Source organism: Aegilops tauschii, chromosome 2 (genome assembly GCF_002575655.3).
Source record: "Aegilops tauschii subsp. strangulata cultivar AL8/78 chromosome 2, Aet v6.0, whole genome shotgun sequence".
Lineage (NCBI taxonomy): Eukaryota > Viridiplantae > Streptophyta > Magnoliopsida > Poales > Poaceae > Aegilops > Aegilops tauschii.
This window is the reverse complement of record NC_053036.3, coordinates 435,273,492-435,297,327: the sequence shown is the minus strand read 5'-3', so window position 1 is coordinate 435,297,327 and position 23,836 is coordinate 435,273,492. Positions and strand designations below refer to the sequence as shown.

The following is a 23,836-nucleotide window of genomic DNA, read 5'->3' as shown; positions in this document are numbered from 1 at the left end:
AAGCACCGGCTGGGTGGAAAGCAGGGTTTTGAGTTCTGCAAACGTTGCATCAGCTTCAGGAGTCCACTCGAACTTGTCAGATTTCTTCATCGGTCGGTAAAGAGGCAATGCCTTTTCACCGAGGCGAGAGATGAATCGACTCAAGGCGGCCAAGCAACCAGTAAGCTTCTGAACGTCATGCACACGCACAGGGCATTTCATCCGGAGTATGGCCCCAACTTTCTCTGGGTTCGCGTCGATCCCTCGTTCGGAAATGAGAAAACCGAGTAACTTTCCTCCTGGAACTACGAATGTGCATTTCGACGGATTAAGCTTGATATCATACCTTCTCAGGTTGGCAAAGGTTTCAGCGAGGTCAGTCAGTAGGTCGGAACCTTTACGCGACTTGACCATAATGTCATCCATATATGCTTCCACATTCCGACTGATTTGAGTGAACAGGCACTTCTGAATCATCCTCATAAATGTGGCACCAACGTTCTTGAGACCGAATGGCATGGTGACATAACAAAAGCATCTGAATGGAGTGATGAAAGTTGTTTTTATCTCAACATGTCCATACAGTCAGATCTGATGGTACCCGGAATAGGCGTCCAGAAAAGACAAATGCTCACATCCCGCAGTCGAGTCGACGATTTGGTTGATATGGGGGAGAGGGAAATGATCTTTCGGGCAGGCCCGATTGATATGCTTGAAGTCAATACACATACGAAATGAGTCGTCCTTCTTGGGGACCATGACAACATTGGTGAGCCACTCGGAGTGGTAAATCTCTCGGATGAACTCAGCTGCCAGGAGCCGAGCCACTTCCTCGCCAATTGCCTTTCTCTTCTGTACGGTGGACGTCGAAGATGCTCCTTGACTGGTTTCACTTTTGGGTCGACTCGCAAACGGTGCTCAGCCAGTCCCCTGGGTACACCCGGCATGTCAGAGGGTTTCGATGCAAAGATGTCCCAGTTCTCACAGAGGAACTGGATGAGCGCTTCTTCCTATTTGCTGTCGAGTGATGTTGAGATATGAGTAGGAGCAGCATTAGGATCAGTCGGGTGAATATGAATCGGCTTCGTTTCACCGGACGACTGAAATGCAGAATTTGTGGCAGGCTTCTTGGCTCGCAACAAATCACTCGGATCTGCATTTTTCTGATATTCCTGCATTTCAACTGCCGCCATTTGTGCATCGGCAATTTTAGAACCCTTCTAGAAGCATTCCTCTGCCTTCTGCTGATTGCCAGTGACCATGATCACTCCTTTAGGACCAGTCATTTTCAATTTGAGATACACGTAACATGCTCAAGCCATAAAACGTGCATATGCAGGCCTTCCAAAAATAGCATGATAAGCACTCTGGAAATCCACTACTTTAAATGTCAACTTTTCCTTACGGTAATTCTTTGAATCACCGAAAACCACGTCAAGGGTTATCTGGCCGAGTGATTCAGCCTTCTTGCCAGGGATGACGCCGTGAAAGCTCATGTTGCTCTCACTAAGTTTGGACATCGGAATGCCCATCCCCTTCAAGGTTTCAGCATAAAGGATATTCAGGCCGCTACCACCATCCATTAGCACTTTGGTCAGTCGAGTGCCTCCAACAACTCGGTCGACCACCAACGCTTGCCTCCCAGGGGTGGCTATGCGAGCAGGGTGATCAGACTGGTCGAATGTGATAGCTGTTTGTGACCACTTCAGGTATGTTGTCGTTGCCGGAGCAACCATATTCACTTCTCTGTTGATCACTTTCAATCGACTTTTGCTCTCAACATCAGCAAAAATCACTAGGGTGGAATTGACATTGGGAAAACCATCATCTTCCTCTTTGTCCTCATCCTTGTCTGATTCCTTTTCCTTCTCATTAGGCTATTTCTCCCGGAATTGCTGGATCAGAACCCGACACTGTCTAGTGGTATGCTCAGGATAAATCAAATTGCCTTCTTCATCCTTCTTGGTGTGAATATGACATGGCAAATCCAACACATCATTTCCAGCTTGATCTTTCACTTTCTTGGGGGTCCAGGGCCCCTTAGGTTTCCCTTTGAACTTTCCTTGAATCACTGCCACAGTTTCACCAGGCCCGGCCGGCACGGCTTTACGCTTCTGTTTCTGATTGGAATTGCCTCCACCAGTGTCCTGACCGACTGGCTTGCTCTTTCCACTACGGAGCCGATCCTCCTCTTCTCCGTTAGCATATCGAGTGGCTATTTCCATCATCCGAGTCAGAGACATATCTCCCGTCCGACCGAATTTCAGATTCAACTCTCGATACTTCACACCTTCTTTGAAGGCACAAACTACTTGATGCTCGGACGCATTTTCCACTGTGTGATGTAAAGTGGTCCACCTCTGAATGTAATCTCTCAGAGTTTCACTCGGTTTTTGCACGCAATGCTGCAATTCTATTAACCCTGCTGGTCGTTTGCAAGTACCCTCAAAAGTTCTAACAAACACTCGGGCGAGTTCCTCCCAACTGAATATACTGCCAGGTGTAACTGAGTCAACCATGCCCTGGCCGAGCCTTCCAACATCATAGGAAGGTGCTTCATGGCCACTTCATCATTACCGCCACCAATCTGTACAGCCACTCGGTAATCCTCAAGCCAAGTGTCAGGCTTGGACTCACCAGTGAACTTGCTGACCCCAGTTGCCAATCTGAAGTTGGGAGGAATCACCGCGGCTCTGATGGCTCTACTGAAACACTCTGGACCTGAAACATGAACTCTGTTGTCGGTCGGGCGATCTCTGTCAAGGCCCTCCCTGTGTGCTCTGTTCCTGTCGACCAGACCTTGAACGAGAATAGATCTCGCATCAAAGCCTGGCTCTCTTGGGTCGACTGGTATTCTTCGCTCGCCACTGTGAGGGCGCCTGTCATCATATTGCTGAGGCACATATGACCCACTCCTCGAAGGAGGTGTGGGTACTCAACGACGGTACTGCTCGTGGTTTATGTACTGATCTTGCCGGTGCCCACGTCCCTCACGCCGCAGGGGCGATCTTGGGCTGTGGGCCGACTGAACTGTATCTGCCATCACAGACCTGCTATGAATCCTATTTTCGCGACTAGGACACTACTGTGTTCTGCTCTCCTGCTGCCCGGAGTAAGGCCCGGATCTGCATCAAACCTCTGCCAGCCTCCGACTGGGAAGGTTGAATTGACTCTGCTATACGGGCTGCAGCTGTGAGATTTTGAATCGGAGTGCGGTATACCTGAGGTTGAGGCGGAAAAAGCTATCGTCGACTGGACTCAGGGATCCGCTGCCGAGCATGCTCGTCGAGTGCATGCTGAAGGTTCTCCAGTCGAGTGCGCTCAGCCAAGTTGGCCAGGCGCACCTCCTCCAAGGCCCGGGCCTCGGGGGTTTCTCCAATGATGGGAGTGTGAAGTGCATCCATATTGCAGCGGCGAAGCTCTTCCCTCTGCTACGAAGAAAGGGGCTCGGGGCGGTACTCCTCGCGAACGCGTGACGGATCGCCGCCACCATCCCCGCCTTCGTCGCGGGGGAAGCCAGGAGGACTACGTGGTCCGTTGACCATCAAGACTTCGGTCGCGGGGTCGTTGCTATCGCACTCGGATGCGGTCTCAACGGAGCCAGTCGAACAGGCCGTAGAGAGTTTTGCCAGGCTTGATTGCCGCGACTTGTGGGGTGGCCGAATGACGGGCCACCGCATGTCTCACCCACCGCTGAAGCCGCGATCGACCGGATCGCTTGCGCCGGCGAACAGCGGGGAGCGAGGACACCACAGGAGCCGACCGATACTAGGTCGACGGCTGCCGGAGAAGGACGCCGCGGACACACGCGCGAAAGTGCTTCGCCCCGCGGACGGGGAGCGCCTCGACGTCGAGGGGAGCTTCCTGAAGCCAGGCGGAGTCGTTGGCAACGAAGACGAGCGCGCCGAGACGGATCTCGTGGCCCTCAACCAATCCACCGCCGGAAACCATGATGATGGGACTCGGAAGAATCGCAACTTCACCAAAAAGTCGCTAAGACACCTGCCGCACGGTGGGCGCCAACTGTCGTGGTCCTAAGACTGACAGTAGAATGGGGGGTAGGTATGGATAGGCAAGATCCCAGCTATGGTGAAGTTGTACACACAAGATTTACGAGTTCAGGCCCTTCACGGTGGAAGTAATAGCCCTACGTCTTGGTGCTTGGAGGCGGTCGACTCGATTATATGTGTGTTGAGTTACAGAAGGTCCGAACCCTTGCCCCTGAGGAGGGGGTGGCTTATATGAGTACGCCTGTGTAGGGGAACGCGACAGAAAACGAAAATTTTCGGTATAGCGAGCACGCCCAGGACCACTATGGAGACTGCATACAAGGTTTGATCTGATCCGTACCGACTCGAAGCGCAGCGGAAGAAGAGTCGGTGTAGATCATCGGTGCAGATCCCCGCAGCTAGGATTTACAACCTCCCAACCGCGAGGATGTACTCCCTCTCCGGACAGCCCTTCGGGAGGCGGTCGGACAGTCCCCCGGACAATGTCGCGGACAGCCCTTCGGGAGGACCCTCGAAACTCGGACGGAGACTCGGACAGCCCTTCGGGAGGACACTCGAACAGCCCCTCGGGCAAAAGATCAAAACTACAATCTCTCTACGGGGTTGCACACATACGGTGTCAGCTATCCGGCAGGGCTTCGCCGTCCAGAACTAGTTCCTGCCGGAACCCAGACAGCCTTACGGCTCTACGAAACTCTTTTCGTGGGAGGGAGAGAAGAAGCCAGATAATGCATGGCATGTGTATGAGAGCAAGGGATGAGCTTTGGGCTGCCCACTCCTCCTCTATTTATAGGAAAGCCAAGGGGTAGGATGGCTCACAAAAACCCAAAATGCCCATGCAAATGTCACACGTGAAGGGCATAACGGGGAGTGAAGTGGAGCTCCATGGAGCCCCACACATGTGGCCGGCCAACCCCCTTGGGGGACCCCCATGAGGAGCATGCTTGGCCCCCAAGCCCTTCTAGAAGCCTTTTGGAGATATCCCAAAAGGTGACTCACCATAAAATATCCCAAAAAGCACTTTCGCTATTCACGACGACATTTTTCAGCGTCTGTTCGAACTGAAAATATTTATGTGGGCTTAGAACATTTCCAGTACCCACCAAAATTATTTTCAACGCGTTCCGAAACAATTCCGGTTTAGTGATTTTCATCTGCGAAAAGCATCTGAAGTGGCTCCGGCAGCTCCGGAACATTTCCGGTTTTTATCTCAGAAAATTCCAAAAAGCTTCCAGAATGATTCTGGCATCCTCCAAGAATTATCAGGCATGTGCCGAAACCAATTTGACTTAATGGTGTATCCCGAAACAACTTTTCGGTATCATCAAAACTTATCCGATGACCTCTCTCTGCGGTACGATTCCGCTGTCCGAAACTTTTCGGTGTCCGAAACTTTTTCGGTGATTTTCTCTCAGACTCCCTGTCTAGTATTCAGCAGATAGATGACCCTTAAGCGTGTGACCCTATAGGTTCGGTGAAGTATAGACATGACCTGGAACCCCTTCCGATCAATGATCAACATCGGAGCCGTGGACACCCATATTGACCCCTATACCCACACGAATGAATATTCGAGTGAACCTCCAGTTGCAGTGAGCTATTCCTGTTGCTTCGCGATATGTCACAAACACCCGAGGTGAGATTTATTGCATGCCCATGGACGAACAATTTGTCCACCATGCAAGTTACCTCGTTACCGGTTTTGTTCTCTTTTCTCGTTTCCGTGTTTCGGCATCCCAGTGATCAAATCACAATGTGTCTGGCCAGACGATGATGGATACCGTTACACCGAGAGGGCCCGAGTATATCTCTCCATCGTCGGAGGAGCAAATCCCAATCTTGAGCTATCTTGTTACTTCCTATACTTTTCCGTGAACCCGAAAGCTGCCGTAATAGCCACCCAGTTACGGATGACGTTTAACAAACCCCAAAGTTCACGAAGCAAGCACGAAGGAACTTGATACTCTCATGGTCTAAGGAATTATGCAAACATTAACTATCTCAATGATATTAACCATAAACTTGTGACGAAGGCATCTCATAGCACAACATCAATCCGGGTTGATTCAACACAAGCGTTCTACCAAACTTGTGCCCTCAAAATTGCCGGCATAGTCATGCCCATGATCAGGAAACAGGATCATCATGCAATACTTGAGCTAGTCTTAGAGGCAAGACTAGGAATATATTTTACCGTTTATAATACCACACGTGCATATGAGTTCCCTCCGAGCCTCGTGGATATTGTAGACTCGAGAATCATTGCAGTTATAGCATGGATCATAAACATTCATTACAAACTTGGAGATACAAAATAACTGTTATTACTGCCTCTAGGGCATATCTCCTACAGACTCCCACTTGCACTAGAGTCATAATCCAGTTACATGGCTTCCCTAACACCAATGGCTATCCGGTGCTGCTCATGTTTTGCTCGTGGTAGAGGGTTTGTCATCGGGTCTGACACGTTCAGATCCGTGTGAACTTTGCGTACTTTCACTAAACCCTCTTCGACATGATGTCGAATGAGTTTATATTTGCGTTGAATATGTCTTGTCTTATGGTGCGAACTTGGCTCCCTTGCCTGAGCCACAGCGCCACTATTATCACAATAGATCTCCACCGGGTCCTGGGCACTAGGAACCACACCAAGGTCTTCAAGAAATTGTTTGATCCATACCGCCTCCTTGGAGGCTTCTGAAGCAGCAACATATTCCGCCTCCGTCGTAGAATCCGCCACAGTCTTTTGTTTGGAACTTTTCCAATCAACTGCGCCGCCGTTCAATATGAAAACGTAGCCTGATTGAGATTTGAAGTCATCTGGGTCAGTCATGAAGCCTGCATCAGTGTAACCACTTACAATGAGCTCTTCATCACCTCCGTACACAAGGAGTAAATCCTTGGTCCTTCTGAGGTACTTAAGAATACCCTTGACTGCGGCCCAGTGTTCCAACCCTGGATCACTTTGGTACCGGCTGCTAACACTTAGCGCATAGGAAACATCTGGTCTTGTACATAGCATGGCATACATAATAGAACCAACTGCCGAGGCATATGGAACATCATTCATTTGTACTCGCTCATCCAGAGTCCGAGGACTCTGATTCTTGCAAAGCACTGTGCCAGGTGACATGGGGAGTAGGCCTTTCTTGGAGTTCTCCATGTTGAACCTTTTCAACACCTTGTCAATGTACGTGCTTTGGCTAAGCGCTATCAGGCGTTTTGATCTATCTCTATAGATCCTGATGCCTAATACATATGCCGCTTCGCCTAAGTCTTTCATTGAAAAACTTTTCTTCAATGAGTCTTTTATTTCGCTAAGAAAATTCACGTCATTTCCAATCAACAATATGTCATCCACATACAAGATTAGAAATGCTTTTGCGCTCCCACTAAACTTCTTGTAAACACAAGATTCTTCGTCATTCCTGATGAAGCCAAACTCTTTGACCACTTCATCAAAACGAATGTTCCAGCTCCTTGATGCTTGCTTCAGACCATAAATGGCTTTTTGAAGTTTGCATACCTTTCTAGCATCCTCATGAATGACAAAACCTTCTGGCTGTATCATGTATACATCCTCTTTGAGGTTTCCATTTAGGAAAGCCGTTTTGACATCCATCTGCCATATTTCATAGTCGAAATAAGCAGCAATTGCTAGCAATATCCGAACAGACCTAAGCATAGCTACTGGCGAGAAAGTCTCGTCGTAGTCCACTCCTGGAACTTGTGTGAACCCTTTCGCGACAAGTCTAGCTTTGTGGATAGTAATGTTACCATCCGCGTCCGTCTTTCTTTTGAAAATCCATTTACAACCAATGGGCTTTACGCCTTCTGGAAGTTCTTCCAAGTTCCAAACTTGGTTTTCGTACATGGATTCCATTTTGGATCTCATGGCTTTGTGCCATTCTTTTGAGCTGGGCCCCGCCATCGCTTCCTTGTAGTGCGCAGGTTCATCGTCTTCAAGAATGAAGATTTCGTTATGAAACCACTCAGGTGGCTGGATAGCCCTACCTGATCTGTGCGGTTCAGTTACAACATTGTCTGAAGTCTCCGCATCACATGCGACAACTTCCGGCTCGGTTGTAGGGATAATTAGCGGAATTTCTTCCGGTTCCTTAGCCATATCAACGGTTGCCAAAGATTCACTAATCTCATTGAGTTGTACTGTCCTCCCACTCACTTCTTTAGTGAGAAACTCTTTCTCAAGAAAGACTCCATGTTTTGCAACAAACACTTTGTTCTCGGAGGCGTGGTAGAAAGAATACCCAACTGTCTCCTTGGGATAACCTACAAAGTAACATTTGTCTGATCTGGGATCAAGTTTGCTTGGCTGTAAACGCTTTACATAAGCTTCACAACCCCAAATTTTGAAAAACGACAGGTCGGGTTTCTTCCCGTGCCACATCTCATGTGGCGTCGTCTCAACAGATTTAGACGGTGCTTTGTTTAGTGTGTGAGCAGCAGTAAGTAGTGCGTGACCCCAAAAAGATATTGGAAGATTTGTAAGAGACATCATTGACCTTACCATGTCCAACAAGGTTCGGTTACGTCGTTCCGATACTCCATTTCTCTGTGGAGTTCCGGGAGGCGTAAGCTGTGAAACGATTCCACGATCACTCAGATGTTGGCCAAACTCATGACTAAGATATTCGCCTCCGCGATCAGACCGCAGAAACTTAATCTTTTTGTTACGATGATTTTCTACCTCATTCTGAAATTCTTTGAACTTTTCAAAGGTTTCCGATTTATGCTTCATTAAGTAGATATAGCCATACCTACTCAAATCATCAGTAAAAGTCACGAAGTAAAAATATCCACCCCGTGCGCCTGTGTTCATTGGACCACATACATCACTATGTATTATTTCCAATAATTCACCCGCCCGTTCAGGATGACCCGTGAACGGCGTCTTGGTCATTTTCCCCATCAGGCAAGCTTCACATGTGTCAAATGATTCAAAATCAAGGGACGGTAAAACTCCATCTTTATGGAGTCTTTGCATGCGTTTCTTACCGATGTGGCCAAGGCGACAGTGCCACATGAAAGTGGTGGTGGTATCAGCCTTCTTAAGGCGTTTAGCATTCACGTTAAAGACATCATTTCCACATTCAAGATTTAGTATGAAAAGGCCCCCAACAATGGGTGCAAATCCATAAAACATATCCTTACAATAAAGTGAACAACCATTGCTCTCAGACTTGTACGAATACCCATCGTGTACCAAACATGATCCGGAGATAATGTTTCTACACAACAGTGGAACAAAATAACAATTACTTAGTTCTAAGATAAATCCTGAAGGGAGACGTAGAGGCATAATGCCGACGGCTTGAGCGGTGATCCCAACGCCGTTCCCGACGCGCATCACGACTTCATTCTTTGCTAGCTTGCGCACCTTCTGAAGTCCCTGTATCGAGTTGCAAATGTGAGCAACCGATCCGGTACCAAATACCCAAGACTTAGAGTTTTCGCTAGCAAGCAAAACGTCAATGACATTAACTTGTATAACAATTATACCTTTTCCGGTTTTCCCGGTCTTCTTATCTTCCAGATACTTCTTGCAGTTTCTCTTCTAGTGTCATGTGCCCTTGCAGTAGAAGCACTCAGTTTCATTCTTGGCTCCGCCCTTAGAGTTGCTTTGGGAGCCGGTCTTACCAGTGCCCTTGCCCTTCTTTGGCTTGCCTTTCTTCTTTTTGAAACTGGCGGTTTTATTCACAAGCAACACTTGCTTGCGATTTTTCCGCAGTCCTCCTTCTGTAGTTTTCAGCATGGCGAGCACTTCTTCCGGCGTCTTCTCCATCCCTGTCATGTTGTAGTTCATGACAAAACCGTCGTAAGACGGGGGGAGTGAAGAAAGCAACATGTCCATCATATGGCCAGGTGGAAGTGGAAATTCTAGGGCTTTAAGCCTTTCAGAATAGCCAATCATTTTGACCACGTGTTCGCCAACTGAACTACCCTCAGCCATCTTGCAATCCATCAAAGCCTTCATGATATCATATCGTTCAGACTTTGCGGTTTCCTTGTACAGAGCATCCAATTCCCGGATCATATCACGGGCTTTATGGAATTCAAAACATTTTTGTAGCCCTGGACTCATGCAAGCTAGCATGAGGCACTGCACTAAGTTGTGATCATCATCCTTAGTGGCCCAGACATTTTGTTCATCTACCGGTGCATCTGCCGCCGGTTTAGCTGGAAGAGCAGTTTCAAGCACGTACAATTTCTTAGCGCTCCCGAGGACAATCCTCAGGTTACGGACCCAGTCCGCATAGTTGTTTCCAGTCGTAGCTAACTTCTCTTTCTCTAACATCGGGCCTAAGTTGAACGCGGTGTTGCGAGCCATTTGATCTACAACGAAGACACAAGTTTCACTTAGACTTTGTTTATAATGAAATTTGCACTAGTGAATAAACATTTTATTCTAAAATGCACTCCCACTCAAATCAATATCTCTCAAAATTGATTATGAGTGATTCAAGATCCGTGTCTTGATTGTTCGCCATTGGTGTAACACCACTGATGACGAAAATCTTAACCGGTAGGCCAACTTGCCAATCACATCACTATGTGACTCTTGTTCATCTTTCGATGCGTGTGTTCCGAGCTCATGACGGTCATGCCTGAACGTCAAGACAACCAAGTGATCTCGCTGCGAGGTCTCAACTCACCCGCCTCACACTTCTCTAATCGTTCGTACCCGTGTGACACGGCGCACCCCGAAAAGATAGGTGCCGTGACGGTGCTACACTTGGGAGAACACTATCTACTTGATATTTTTAAGTGAGAGATCACCCTAACAAAAGCGACTACCGCGCAATCAAGAAGGGTGCATCATAGGGGATAAACATCTCAGGCAATTCATAATTAGCATGATATGGTATAGCCCTTTCTGACGGAGAAGTCTTTCAATTCTTCATCTTCGGCATTTGCGTCGGTGTTCACCTTCGCGAAGATTGCCACCACCTTGTCGATGCACCAGATAATATTGCTATCTCTATAGCTAATAAAATAAGTGCATTACTTAAGGTTGACACGCAGGTCATTAAAGTGCAATCATATGGCTCCAGCCATCATGCAGAATCATGACACGCAGGTCATGTTAGTTACATCATATAGTCATCTCATACATAATCAAATTGAATATGAGCATTGCTATACCACATCACATGCACATCCTGCAAAACCAAGTTAGACACCTCTAATCGGTTTATGCAAAATTTTATTTTACGTGGCTTCTAAGGTTTTGACTTAAACCGCAGCTACCAACGTTTTATCATCAAGTATGATTATTCAAGTTGCTAGATTAACATCTCGGGGTGTATGAAACACGAGATAATTAAATCTCAAGCCCCATACTAAACTTCGTCATACGCATGACCCCCGTGCAGATCATATCTGCAATGCCCTTTCATCTGCGAATTTCATCTTTCTTTTGACTATGGCAGAACCCAAAGAACTGATAGCACTTCCATGATCAATCAGGATCACGGATTGCCAGAACTTTGTCAAATTCCACCATGCTGTCTCGAGATTGGGCAAACGCAAATTCTAGGGAAGCAACAAGAACGTCGGGTAACAGATTTCATCTGTCACCCGCATAAATAATTTTCAGCAATAGATCTCATCTACTCCAAAATTATATTATGCAATACCCATACATCTCCATGTATTCTAGATCGTAACCTGCATCTACGCATAGCACGGCTCTTGATGCCACTGTAGGGGAACGCGACAGAAAACGAAAATTTTCGGTATAGCGAGCACGCCCAGGACCACTATGGAGACTGCATACAAGGTTTGATCTGATCCGTACCGACTCGAAGCGCAGCGGAAGAAGAGTCGGTGTAGATCGTCGGTGCAGATCCCCGCAGCTAGGATTTACAACCTCCCAACCGCGAGGATGTACTCCCTCTCCGGACAGCCCTTCGGGAGGCGGTCGGACAGTCCCCCGGACAATGTCGCGGACAGCCCTTCGGGAGGACCCTCGAAACTCGGACGGAGACTCGGACAGCCCTTCGGGAGGACACTCGAACAGCCCCTCGGGCAAAAGATCAAAACTACAATCTCTCTACGGGGTTGCACACATACGGTGTCAGCTATCCGGCAGGGCTTCGCCGTCCAGAACTAGTTCCTGCCGGAACCCAGACAGCCTTACGGCTCTACGAAACTCTTCTCGTGGGAGGGAGAGAAGAAGCCAGATAATGCATGGCATGTGTATGAGAGCAAGGGATGAGCTTTGGGCTGCCCACTCCTCCTCTATTTATAGGAAAGCCAAGGGGTAGGGATGGCTCACAAAAACCCAAAATGCCCATGCAAATGTCACACGTGAAGGGCATAATGGGGAGTGAAGTGGAGCTCCATGGAGCCCCACACATGTGGCCGGCCAACCCCCTTGGGGGACCCCCATGAGGAGCATGCTTGGCCCCCAAGCCCTTCTAGAAGCCTTTTGGAGATATCCCAAAAGGTGACTCACCATAAAATATCCCAAAAAGCACTTTCACTATTCACGACGACATTTTTCAGCGCCTGTTCGAACTGAAAATATTTATGTGGGCTTAGAACATTTCCAGTACCCACCAAAATTATTTTCAACGCGTTCCGAAACAATTCCGGTTTAGTGATTTTCATCTGCGAAAAGCATCTGAAGTGGCTCCGGCAGCTCCGGAACATTTCCGGTTTTTATCTCAGAAAATTCCAAAAAGCTTCCAGAATGATTCTGGCATCCTCCAAGAATTATCAGGCATGTGCCGAAACCAATTTGACTTAATGGTGTATCCCGAAACAACTTTTCGGTATCATCAAAACTTATCCGATGACCTCTCTCTGCGGTACGATTCCGCTGTCCGAAACTTTTCGGTGTCCGAAACTTTTTCGGTGATTTTCTCTCAGACTCCCTGTCTAGTATTCAGCAGATAGATGACCCTTAAGCGTGTGACCCTATAGGTTCGGTGAAGTATAGACATGACCTGGAACCCCTTCCGATCAATGATCAATATCGGAGCCGTGGACACCCATATTGACCCCTATACCCACACGAATGAATATTCGAGTGAACCTCCAGTTGCAGTGAGCTATTCCTGTTGCTTCGCGATATGTCACAAACACCCGAGGTGAGATTTATTGCATGCCCATGGACGAACAATTTGTCCACCATGCAAGTTACCTCGTTACCGGTTTTGTTCTCTTTTCTCGTTTCCGTGTTTCGGCATCCCAGTGATCAAATCACAATGTGTCTGGCCAGACGATGATGGATACCGTTACACCGAGAGGGCCCGAGTATATCTCTCCATCGTCGGAGGAGCAAATCCCAATCTTGAGCTATCTTGTTACTTCCTATACTTTTCCGTGAACCCGAAAGCTGCCGTAATAGCCACCCAGTTACGGATGACGTTTAACAAACCCCAAAGTTCAAGAAGCAAGCACGAAGGAACTTGATACTCTCATGGTCTAAGGAATTATGCAAACATTAACTATCTCAATGATATTAACCATAAACTTGTGACGAAGGCATCTCATAGCACAACATCAATCCGGGTTGATTCAACACAAGCGTTCTACCAAACTTGTGCCCTCAAAATTGTCGGCATAGTCATGCCCATGATCAGGAAACAGGATCATCATGCAATACTTGAGCTAGTCTTAGAGGCAAGACTAGGAATATATTTTACCGTTTATAATACCACACGTGCATATGAGTTCCCTCCGAGCCTCGTGGATATTGTAGACTCGAGAATCATTGCAGTTATAGCATGGATCATAAACATTCATTACAAACTTGGAGATACAAAATAACTGTTATTACTGCCTCTAGGGCATATCTCCTACAGCCTGACCCCTCCGGCCATCAGTTACACAGCGTTTCTGGTAACGCCAGTAATAAAGTGTCATAAATGACCATTAAGTCTACAAAGTAAACGCCCGACCGTTGCTATACAGAGTGACTTTAGGTCTTCTGATCGTCGAGTGACAATTGTTGTGATCGAGTGACTTCGAGTCTTCCGAGTGGAATTCTTCTGGTCGAGTGGATGATGGTACCCTTCGAATGCTTCTGTCTTTAGGGTGATGTCCTAGGGGAGGATGTCTAGGACAGACCTATGACCCTACCCTAGGTACATAGCTTCATCACGCCCCACCACCCCTTGTCCACGCACCAAAGAGGGAGGGAAGGAAGGGGGAGGCGCCCCAAAGGCAGTCAACCCCCCTTTCCTTCCCCCCATGCACAAATATGGAAGGGGGGATTCGGCCAGGGCAGGTGCCCTAGGGCAGCCGTGGGCCACTTGGGGCGCCCTAGGGGCTGCCTCCTCTCCCCCTCCAGCTATATATATGAGAGGAGGGAGAGGGGCAACACACCGCGATTCCCTAGCCGTGTGCGGCGCCCCTCTCCCTCTAGTTCGTCCTCGGTCATATTTCCGTAGTGCTCGGCGAAGCCCTGCGGAGATAGTTGCATCACCACCGTCACCACGCCGTCGTGCTGCCGGAACTCATCTACTACTTCACCCGTCTTGCTGGATCAAGAAGGCGAGGACGTCATCGAGCTGAACGTGTGCTGAACGCGGAGGTGTTGTACGTTCGGTACTTGATCAGGCGGATCGTGAAAGTATACGACTACATCAACCGCGTTGATAAACGCTTCCGCTTACGATCTACGAGGGTACGTAGATTCACTCTCCCCTCTCGTTGCTATGCATATCCATGGATAGATTTTGCGTATGCGTAGAATTTTTTTATTTTCCATGCAACGTTTCTCAACACAGAGATCACATCTTTTTGCTAGGATTGCTAGCGGAGATGCTCCGTCGAACATGGTCACGGCCAATGCCGGAGGTGAACAACAAGGACTTGAAGGACGTGCACTGCTGTAGATTTAGAGTAGGATTAGGTCCGGTCGCTTTTCTGATGAAATATGTCGAAAATGTAATGAATGTGCTTCGATTTAGATAAAAATCATTCAGTTTGCATGTAATCCGTCTGATTTGTTGATATTTACTTTGAATATATGCAGGCATAGTTGGATAGCCGGCTCCCGCATCAATGTCCAAGACTAGATGCAGTGTCCAATCTCAGGGTCAACGTTTGATATGCCCTTACTTATGATATTCTCAGTACTCCCATGACAGATTATGATTAGATTGGATTTTGCTTAAAAAAATGATGACGCACACACATGTCTCCACCCGCCCCAACTCACACAAAGAGATCCAACATTACAAGACCGCTCTCACCGGAAAATGCGTGCCGAAAACCAGCCAGGCTCCCCTCGACAGCGATCGACGAATGGCGATTGCAAGTCCTAGCATGGAGGCCAAAGCATGAACCATCCGTGAGAGCATCTACAACCAAAGCTGCCTAATCCGGCCCCTACGTTTGTTGACGTGTCCGGACTCGTTCGTAAACAGTGACCAGGCAGGTGTTAAAATTGCGCGTGCACAATCGGATCCATCAAACCAAATCCTCATATTAGTCTCATGCAACATTAAACATATGTAATTAAACACATGCCATCGGACTACTACAAATTGACATGCTTTATACTAACTATGAACAATGGACGAAGTTCATCAACATCCACCCATGCCCTTGCCCTCACCGTCTTCCTTACAACAGTAGTGGTCGAAGACACAAAATGGATCAAGGCGGATCTGCTCACTGTCAGAGCTGTCCGATCCGTCGCCATCCTTGGGCTTCTCCTCCTTGGGGGCAGTCCGGCCATGGCACAGACTGCTCCGCTTTGCTCTTTTGCCATCGCCTTGATCGCCCTCTTTTGCCGCTTCTCGGCTATGCGAGCACGGAGGGCTTCCTCCTCCCTTTCCATGCTAGCGTGCGAGTCCACTGACTCTGCCTCGCGGGCTGCCGAAGCTCCCTCTTCTTGAAGGCGCATATGCAATTCTCGTTGTGGTTGCGAACCATGGACGCAAATATGGCCTCCGTTTTCGGCGGGTGAGGCCATGGGGACGAGGCGCCACCTAAACGGTTCCGCGGGCACAACAAGGTTGCGCTGGCATGTGGTGGTCTACACCGCCGGCGAGGCGGCGGTCACGCGCCATGATCCACCGGCCCCGGCGGATCCTAGCGCCATCTTAGCGAAGGCAATGGATTCTCGCTGGATCGATGAAAACCGCGGGCGGGATCACTCCTCTGGGAACGTCGGAGAGCAGTGCGGATGATCATCTGCTCCTCCGAACTACAAGGTATGAGCTCCCAGTCCTTGGATCCGAAAATCTCAGAGTCGGATCCGGTGCTTGCCATAGAGGAGTATGCCGGAGAGGAGCCTGGGTAGTGTGGAAGGCGAGTGGAGTGGAGTGCAGCTAGGGTTTCGTTTCAGAGTGCGGATATGATTAAATATATGTGAGGTCAGATGGTCACAATGGGCCGGATCCGACGTGACGGACGCATCCGGCGTCCCATATCAGCCTGAAACATGAGTCGGGTATATAGAAAGTACCATTAGTTCGGACATTTAAGTCGGATTTGCCAGCTGCGGTTGAATGTTAAATTTGTGTCTGCGCACGGACCGGGCGGCCCGGCCGGGCGTTTGGGAGGATACGAGGTCCGATTGTAGATACTCTGAAACTTTGATGAGGTTCCCAGATCACCGGGAGGCTCTACCGCTCACCTGTCGGCGGGCAAGTCTCCCTGCCCCGTCCACCACCAACATCGTCCCGCGTCATCGCGCACGCACGGGAGGCAGCAATGGCACGCCACCCGTTCGGGCGTGCCCCACGCGGCCCAATTGCTGAGCTTATCCATGCGATTCCTATTGGCTGGCGATGACGAGGCTGCAGCTCGCGGTCGCTGTCGCCGTGGCGCCCGGTCCTCCGGGTCCCTGTTCCACTTCCACAGCAGTTCGACGACCCCCGCGCCATATCTCGCGCTCCCGCGGCCTCCATCGCGGCGCAATGTCGGTCGTCGCCGCCGTCTCCTCAACTCATCCCAGCGCCACCGCCGACGGGTCCCCGCCGCAGATGGCGACGACGCGTCTCGAGCGCGGGTCCCTGCTGGTCGGCGGGCGCGAGCTCCTCTCCCAGTGCCCGCCCGAGGCCACCCTACGCGCCGGCGTCGCCGATGCCGCCCCGGGCGCCGCGTTCCTGGGCGCCAGAGCGGCGGCGCCGTCCAGCCGCCATGTGTTCTCCCTCGGCACTATCCCCAAGTAGGTGGTCATATATGGCTTATTATGCTTGCGCAGCGCGCGCGTCGGTCCGAGATAAGTTCGTGATGGTTGCTGTGCAGAGGATGGAGGTGGCTGTCGCTGTTCAAGTTGAAGATCTGGTGGATGGCCCCGAAGACAGGCGCGGACACGGCCGGCGTGCCGGCGGAGACGCAGATGCTGCTTCTGGAGAAGACGGGGAATGGGGTCGAGGACACGGTGTACGCTCTGATGCTGCCTGTCCTCGATGGCGATTTCCGGGCTAGCCTCCAAGGGAGTCCCGAGAATGAGCTCCAATTCTGCTTCGAGAGTGGTAGGCAGACTTCACCTTGACTTGATGAATGCTATGGTGCTTGGATCAAACTGTGCAATGCTCGAACCTTAGCGGAATGGTCGACTCTTTCCTAGGTGATCCTGATGTGCAGACGATGGACGCAGTTGATGCGGTATTCGTCAACTCAGGGGACAATCCTTTCAAGCTTATGAAGGAATCAATCAAGTAATTCCATACTCAAATGCTACATTACGACTACAACGACATGGACTTTTTTTTTGTTCTATGTGGAAATGGGCAAATGGCTTACTTGCATCTTCTTTAGGATACTGTCCAAGATCAAAGGAACTTTCAGTCATATAGAGAGCAAGGAGGTATATATAAACAGGTTTTTACACTTTTATCACCTAACTAGACTAAGGTTGTTGATCTTGGACATATCTCGATTTATTTGATTCTGACAAGTCTTTTTGTAAATTTGCTACAAATGTCAGACCCCTGCAAACTTAGACTGGTTTGGATGGTGCACTTGGGATGCATTTTATAAAGCTGTCAACCCAGTAGGGATTGAAGAGGGCCTTCAAAGGTATACAAGAATTGAATTGATCTTTGATTTGCATGTGTTCTTTATGTAATTTGCCGCACCCTTCACTTTTATTTTATTTTTCCTGAATACACCTCCTTCATTTGATAATTGTCATTTACTGATGATGCATTCCCTGTAAAATAGTTTGCGTGAAGGAGGCGCACCACCAAGGTTTCTGATTATAGATGATGGTTGGCAACAAATAGTTAACGAATTCAAGGAAGTGGATGGAGCTCTTCTTGAAGAGACTGTGTATGTGTATCAGCCTTTGCTAATACATACAAAAAAGAGTGTACTACGTCTGATTTTCATCGTAACATTGCCAGGTTTGCAGAGAGGCTGGTTGATCTGAAGGAGAATGACAAGTTTAGGGGAGAAGCCTGCAAGAATCTGGGAGATCTTGTCAAGAAAATCAAAGAGACACATGGAGTCAAGTACTTGATTCTTATTGCAATACTTTACTATATGACTAATATATAAGTAAAGGTCATCTTTTGCTGAGCAAAATGTTGTGAAATTTCAGGTACGTCTACGCATGGCATGCTTTACTTGGGTATTGGGGAGGTGTCTGTACATCATCGGACGTGATGGAGAAGTACAATCCAAAACTAGTTTACCCCGTCCAGTCTCCTGGTGATGTTGCAAATTTGAGGGATGTAGCCATGGACAGCTTGGAGAAATATGGAGTTGGTATCATTGATCCTGAGAAGATATATGAATTCTACAATGATCAACACAGTTACCTTTCTAGTGTGGGTGTGGATGGTGTGAAGGTAGATGTGCAAAATGTGATGGAGACTCTCGGGCATGGCTTCGGTGGTCGTGTTGCATTAACTCGAAAGTATCAACATGCTCTTGAGGAATCTATTGCTCGGAACTTCAAAGGAAATAACCTAATATGCTGCATGAGTCACAGTTCAGACCACATCTATAGGTAAATAATCCAGTTGTGAACAGTATGAGCTATGTACATAGAATCTGACATGATCCTTCACTGTTTGTAGTGCCTTGAAGAGTGCAGTTGCTAGAGCATCAGAAGATTTCATGCCTCGGGAACCAACACTGCAAACTCTGCACATTGCTAATGTAGCATTCAATAGCCTTTTATTGGGAGAAATTTTCATCCCGGACTGGGATATGTTCCAAGTGAGATTATTGTGCACCCGTTAGTTTGATTAGTCACATTTCTGTACTTTAGTGTCAGCTAATTTTCTCTCTTTCTTTCTGATATAAAGAGCAAGCATGAAACAGCAGAATTTCATGGGGCAGCTAGGGCTCTAAGTGGAGGTGGTGTTTATGTCAGGTGATTTTTATAGTGCATTTTCTTCAGGTGTGGTGTTTGATTTTAACCAAATCGTGCTTGATGTATAAATTTCTCCCCATGTTGATATGTAGTGACAAACCAGGAGTGCACGATTTCAATGTTCTGAAGAAACTTGTTCTACCAGATGGCTCGATTCTAAGAGCAAGGTATGCTGGTCGTCCTACTCGCGATTGCCTGTTCAATGATCCAGTCATGGATGGTAAAAGGTATATTTACACTAATACACACATCAATTTAGCTTTTCCAGTTTGTCTGCTGCTAATCTATTTGACGAAGAATACTGATTCATTAACTCTTGGGCAGTCTTCTGAAAATATGGAACCTGAACAATTTGTCTGCTGCCGTCGGAGTATTCAACTGTCAGGGAGCTGGAAACTGGACTTGGTTAGTCGAAGAAATTTCACATGTTCCCACCGCCGTTAACATAACCGGTCATCTCTCGCCATCAGATGTAGAGTCTCTCGAGGAGATTACTGGTGATGAGTGGAATGGAGAGACTGCAGTATATGCTTTCAATTCATGTAATTTTTCTTTAGCTACTCATTTCTTCTTCGCAATTGCGTCTGATCTATTGTACAGTCAAGATCTTAGTTAACCTTCTGTTTTGTATTGCAGGTTCTCTTTCAAGGCTCCAGAAGCACCAAAGTTTGGAGCTTTCATTGGTCACTATGACATGTGAGATCTATACCATATCACCGATACAGGTCAGATTTCTGTCCACCCCTTGCTTACATTTGTTGAGACTGTATGGATGCGTTGGTTTCATTCTGGTTAATGGAGCCAGGGAGAGCCTCCCTGTTAATCTAAAAAAAACATTTGTTGAGCCTAGATTACTTCATATTCTTACAGAAACAGTCATTTTTGCACCAGGTTTACGGTGGGGCTGTTCGGTTCGCGCCACTTGGACTGCTCAACATGTTCAACTCTGGTGGCGCACTCGACAGTATCACAGGCACAGTTGATTCTTCAGCTACGACAGTTCAGATCAAATGCCGAGGGCCCGGACGTTTTGGGGCGTATTCGTCTGCTAGGCCGGCACTCTGTAGAGTTGATGCGCACGAAGTAGAATTCAGTCATTCTGATGATGGTTTGCTAGCATTTGATCTCTCAGACGGGCCTTCCCATAGCAGCGTCAGGAACATAGAGATTCTCTACACAGCCTCCTGAAGACCTGAACCTGTATGTGACCTTGATGTCTCTTGTTGCAATTTCTGCTCTGCGCCATTCATTTCTCGGAGACCAACCACTGATGTTTATACCGTGGTGGTTTCTCCGTAATTGCTGCCTCCCAGCTTCAGAAACAATTACTCTGCTCACCGGATTTAGAAGTGTGTTCATGTCGCGTCGTGTTTCCGTGTGCGTATGCGTGTGTTTTCTGTGTCGTTATGGCTGTTATAGTCTGTTGGACACGAACCAAAATTATAGATTTATGTAGATCAATTTGTGAGATTATTTCCTGGAATGAACTGCCCGATTTGGCAAGCTTGGGGCCATCAGGCTCCAGTGCCCCAACATTCATTCAGTTATCTGAATTCTGAAGGATATTACTCCAGTTCTAGAGCAGCTTCTCTCGTCCATCCCGGCGCCTTTGCAGCTACAACGGATTCGTGCACCTATACAATTATGTCGGGCCTACTGGCGCTGATCAAAGCGAGCGAATCTTCGAGCTCCCGAGCTTCACAGGCAGCTCCGCGAGCATGCCATTGGCGGCGACGCTCCTCGTGCTGCTCACCAGCTTGAACCACTGGCTCTCCGGGTCGCAGCTGTTGTCCGCGCTCAGGCATCTGCACGGGTTGGTGACCACGCTCTGGCCGTCCGCGCCGACGTCCAGGCAGAGCATGCCGCTACCGGAGCCGGACGACGACGAAGACGACGTGTTAACGGCGACGTGCAGCTTGGAGTCCGACACGAGGCGCCACCGGGACATGTCGTCGTCGCACGGCGTGCCGAGGCGCACGGGCCGGCCGGCGCCCTGCGCGCGGAGGCACATCAGCGGGCTGTCCCGCAGTGCCAGCCGCCCCTGCTGCGGCGCGTACTCCCACGCCTCCGTGTCGGCGCACGCGCCCAGCTCCAGCGGCTGCGTCAGCGACCGCCGCAGCACGCACAGCCCCGTCGCCGGGTGGAACAGCACCGTGTACGGCGCCGCCTCCGCGTAGCCAGGCCCTGCAAACACACGCACCAAAATCATGAAATCAGTCGCAAGCTCACAGGCCGGCCGGGGTAAGACGAACAGAGCAGAACGCGGCGGGTGCCAACCTCTGAGCGGGCGCTGCAGGGGCTGGACCCTGCGGAGCGCGGTGTCGTTGCGCGGCCTGGACCATGCCCTGTCGAGCACGCCGTAGACCTCGTCGAGGTCCAGCACGCCCTGCCGGAGGTAGTAGCTCCCCTGCAGCGTCCAGAGCGCCCAGTCGAGGTCGAGGTCGGCGGCGACGGCGGCGGCGCAGCCGTAGTAGCGGTTGTCGTTGGCGTTGCCGCCGCGGTTGTCGACGCCGAACTCGCTGAGGAAGACCGGCCAGCCCTGGTCGAGCAGGTAGAGCGCGCGGCGGGACACGCTGGCCCCGATCCGCGCGCACACCTCGTTGGGGCTCCCCGCCGCCCACTCCTGGCCGTTGGAGAAGCTGTACCAGTGCACCTCGAACGCCGCCTTCCGGGCGAAGCTCAGGCTCACCTGCCGGGAGTTGAGGAACGCCAGGTCGTTGTCGAAGCTGAGGCCGGAGAGGATCACCAGCACCCGCGGGTTCGCCGCGTGCACCGCCTCCGCGCCCCGCTGCATGTACCTGCGTGCGTGCGCCGCGTGCGTCGTCAGTGTCAACTCAGCTGAGCTGCATGTGCCATGACACTATGACGGGGCTGGCGCCATGTGTGGGAGTAACTAGGCTTTGTCCCTTTTGCTCGAGGCATTGAAGGCTCATGCCCTCCGGAGCAGATGAAGGACTACTGGTGGTTCACTGAAGAGGAAGACTGATGCTGTCTGCTGGACGGCTATCCTATCACTTGCAGTAAATGCCATTACTGTCTCTCACATGCTGTGCAGGAGCAGCAGTTGGAGATGTAAAGCCAGCGGCCAACAACTACTAGGTTGTTCAGGCTCATTTACTCGTCCAGGACATGCTCATGAACAAAAATCTCAATGTCGTTGGTGGCTCGACGCGCATTGCCACACACACTTTAGACTTCCATCACCGAAAAAAAAAATTTGGCCGACATTTGGAATAGGATCATCAGTTCAACAGTGTTTACTGGTGGCAATAATTTTGGTTTTAGTGATCAATCAGGATACGGGAAGCACTAGTACTTACTTGTACCAGTCGTTTGAGTTCTGCCTGGGGCCTCGGAGCTCGTTCCTGAGGCTCATGCCGACGACGTGGGGGACGCCGGCGAACATGGTGGCCATCTTGGTGAGGCCGTCGACCCAGACGTCCGGCTCGAAGTAGCCGTCGCCGAAGAAGCCGTTGCCGTCCGTGTTGTCGCAGCACCACCCCGGCTTGCTCACGTGGTTGTCCAGGATCACCATGACGTTGTTCTCGCCGAGGCTGCTCACCACGGCCTGTATGTATGCCATGCACACATCAACAGTTTGACACCAACACAAATTAAGCGCACTATTATACACTAAAAAGATTTACGAGCTTGCCTTGAACGCGTCGATGAGCTTGAGGTCGACGACGGCGGGGTTGTTGGCCCTGATGCCGGCGAGCGACTCGGTGAGGTTGAGCCTCTGGAAAGACTGCTCGACGGTGAGGGACGAGTAGGAGGCGTTGGTCACCAGGAACGTGGGCCAGGTGAGCCTGACGCAGTTGAACCCCATGGCGGCCACGTCCCCGGCGATGGCGCCCACGGGCCGCTTGCCCAGCCCCTCCGCCAGCATCGGCTCCAGGTGCGACGGCCAGTTCACGCACGCCAGCTTCACGCGGTCCCCGGCCTCGTCCACGACCCACCGCGACGCCGTCGACAGCGTCACGGCCGCTGCCGGAGCATGGTGAAGCGCGCAATGCCACGCAAGGCCGAGAGCCAGCCACGCCGCGAGGAGAGGAGAACGCCTCACCCTCCCCGTCGTCGCCATGGCGATGGAGGCCGGGATGGCACGGAGGGCCGGTGGGTGTATATATAATACCACACCACACGGTACGTGGTGCAAGCTAGGTTGGCTTCGTCATGGGCCTGTGGAAGGAGGGCGAGGCTTCAAAGGAATAACTTGGCGGTGACATCTGAGACGGGTCTTGACATGTGTGAAGGGCTTCAAGAGGGTGACTAACGCTTGCCGATGTTTCAAGAATGCAACAACTATTTTATACTGCTTCAAGGCACTGCAACGAGATCAGTGCTGTACTGCTCCTAATTCGCAACCCGGCTGAAAAGAAGGAGATAAAGAATATGCAGGTCGGTAGAGGGTTGGAGAAAAATGGCCACCTAACTGCTACAGTTTATATATGTTTTGGGATGCCTAATGTCGAGCGGTGCTGTATGGGTTTTGGAAGGAAGCACCCGGAAGACATTTCATATCTTACGTCAA

The 23,836-nt window shown here is 49.7% G+C and overlaps 2 protein-coding genes across 2 annotated transcripts; one reads left to right on the top strand and one right to left on the bottom strand.

Moving 5' to 3' along the window:
* Positions 1-16,590: 16,590 nt before the first annotated feature.
* Positions 16,591-20,775, top strand: LOC109771808 (probable galactinol--sucrose galactosyltransferase 2). The gene is made up of 14 exons (XM_020330505.4): positions 16,591-17,142; positions 17,223-17,452; positions 17,548-17,638; positions 17,739-17,787; positions 17,908-17,999; positions 18,144-18,251; positions 18,326-18,433; positions 18,523-18,933; positions 19,004-19,145; positions 19,235-19,302; positions 19,395-19,529; positions 19,627-19,844; positions 19,939-20,027; positions 20,194-20,775. Exons 1-14 carry the CDS (start codon positions 16,763-16,765, stop codon positions 20,488-20,490), a joined length of 2,418 nt encoding a protein of 805 aa, XP_020186094.1. The 5' UTR covers positions 16,591-16,762; the 3' UTR covers positions 20,491-20,775.
* LOC109771809 (glycosyl hydrolase 5 family protein) lies at positions 20,750-23,569 on the bottom strand. The gene is made up of 4 exons (XM_020330506.4): positions 22,958-23,569; positions 22,623-22,870; positions 21,580-22,100; positions 20,750-21,486 (listed from the first exon to the last, which is right to left on the bottom strand). The coding sequence occupies exons 1-4, from the start codon at positions 23,384-23,386 to the stop codon at positions 20,969-20,971; spliced, it is 1,716 nt and encodes a 571-aa protein (XP_020186095.1). The 5' UTR covers positions 23,387-23,569; the 3' UTR covers positions 20,750-20,968.
* Between the last annotated feature and the right edge of the window lie 267 nt (positions 23,570-23,836).

Coding starts and splice junctions, on each gene's coding strand:
- LOC109771808 (XM_020330505.4), top strand. CDS start 16,763: ATGACGAGGCTGCAGCTCGCGGTCGCTGTCGCCGTGGCGCCCGGTCCT. Junction 18,252..18,325: donor GCTCTTCTTGAAGAGACTGT/GTATGTGTATCA, acceptor TAACATTGCCAG/GTTTGCAGAGAGGCTGGTTG. Junction 19,845..19,938: donor AGTATATGCTTTCAATTCAT/GTAATTTTTCTT, acceptor TTTGTATTGCAG/GTTCTCTTTCAAGGCTCCAG.
- LOC109771809 (XM_020330506.4), bottom strand. CDS start 23,386: ATGGCGACGACGGGGAGGGTGAGGCGTTCTCCTCTCCTCGCGGCGTGG. Junction 22,101..22,622: donor AACTCAAACGACTGGTACAA/GTAAGTACTAGT, acceptor GCACGCACGCAG/GTACATGCAGCGGGGCGCGG. Junction 21,487..21,579: donor CCTGCAGCGCCCGCTCAGAG/GTTGGCACCCGC, acceptor GTGTGTTTGCAG/GGCCTGGCTACGCGGAGGCG.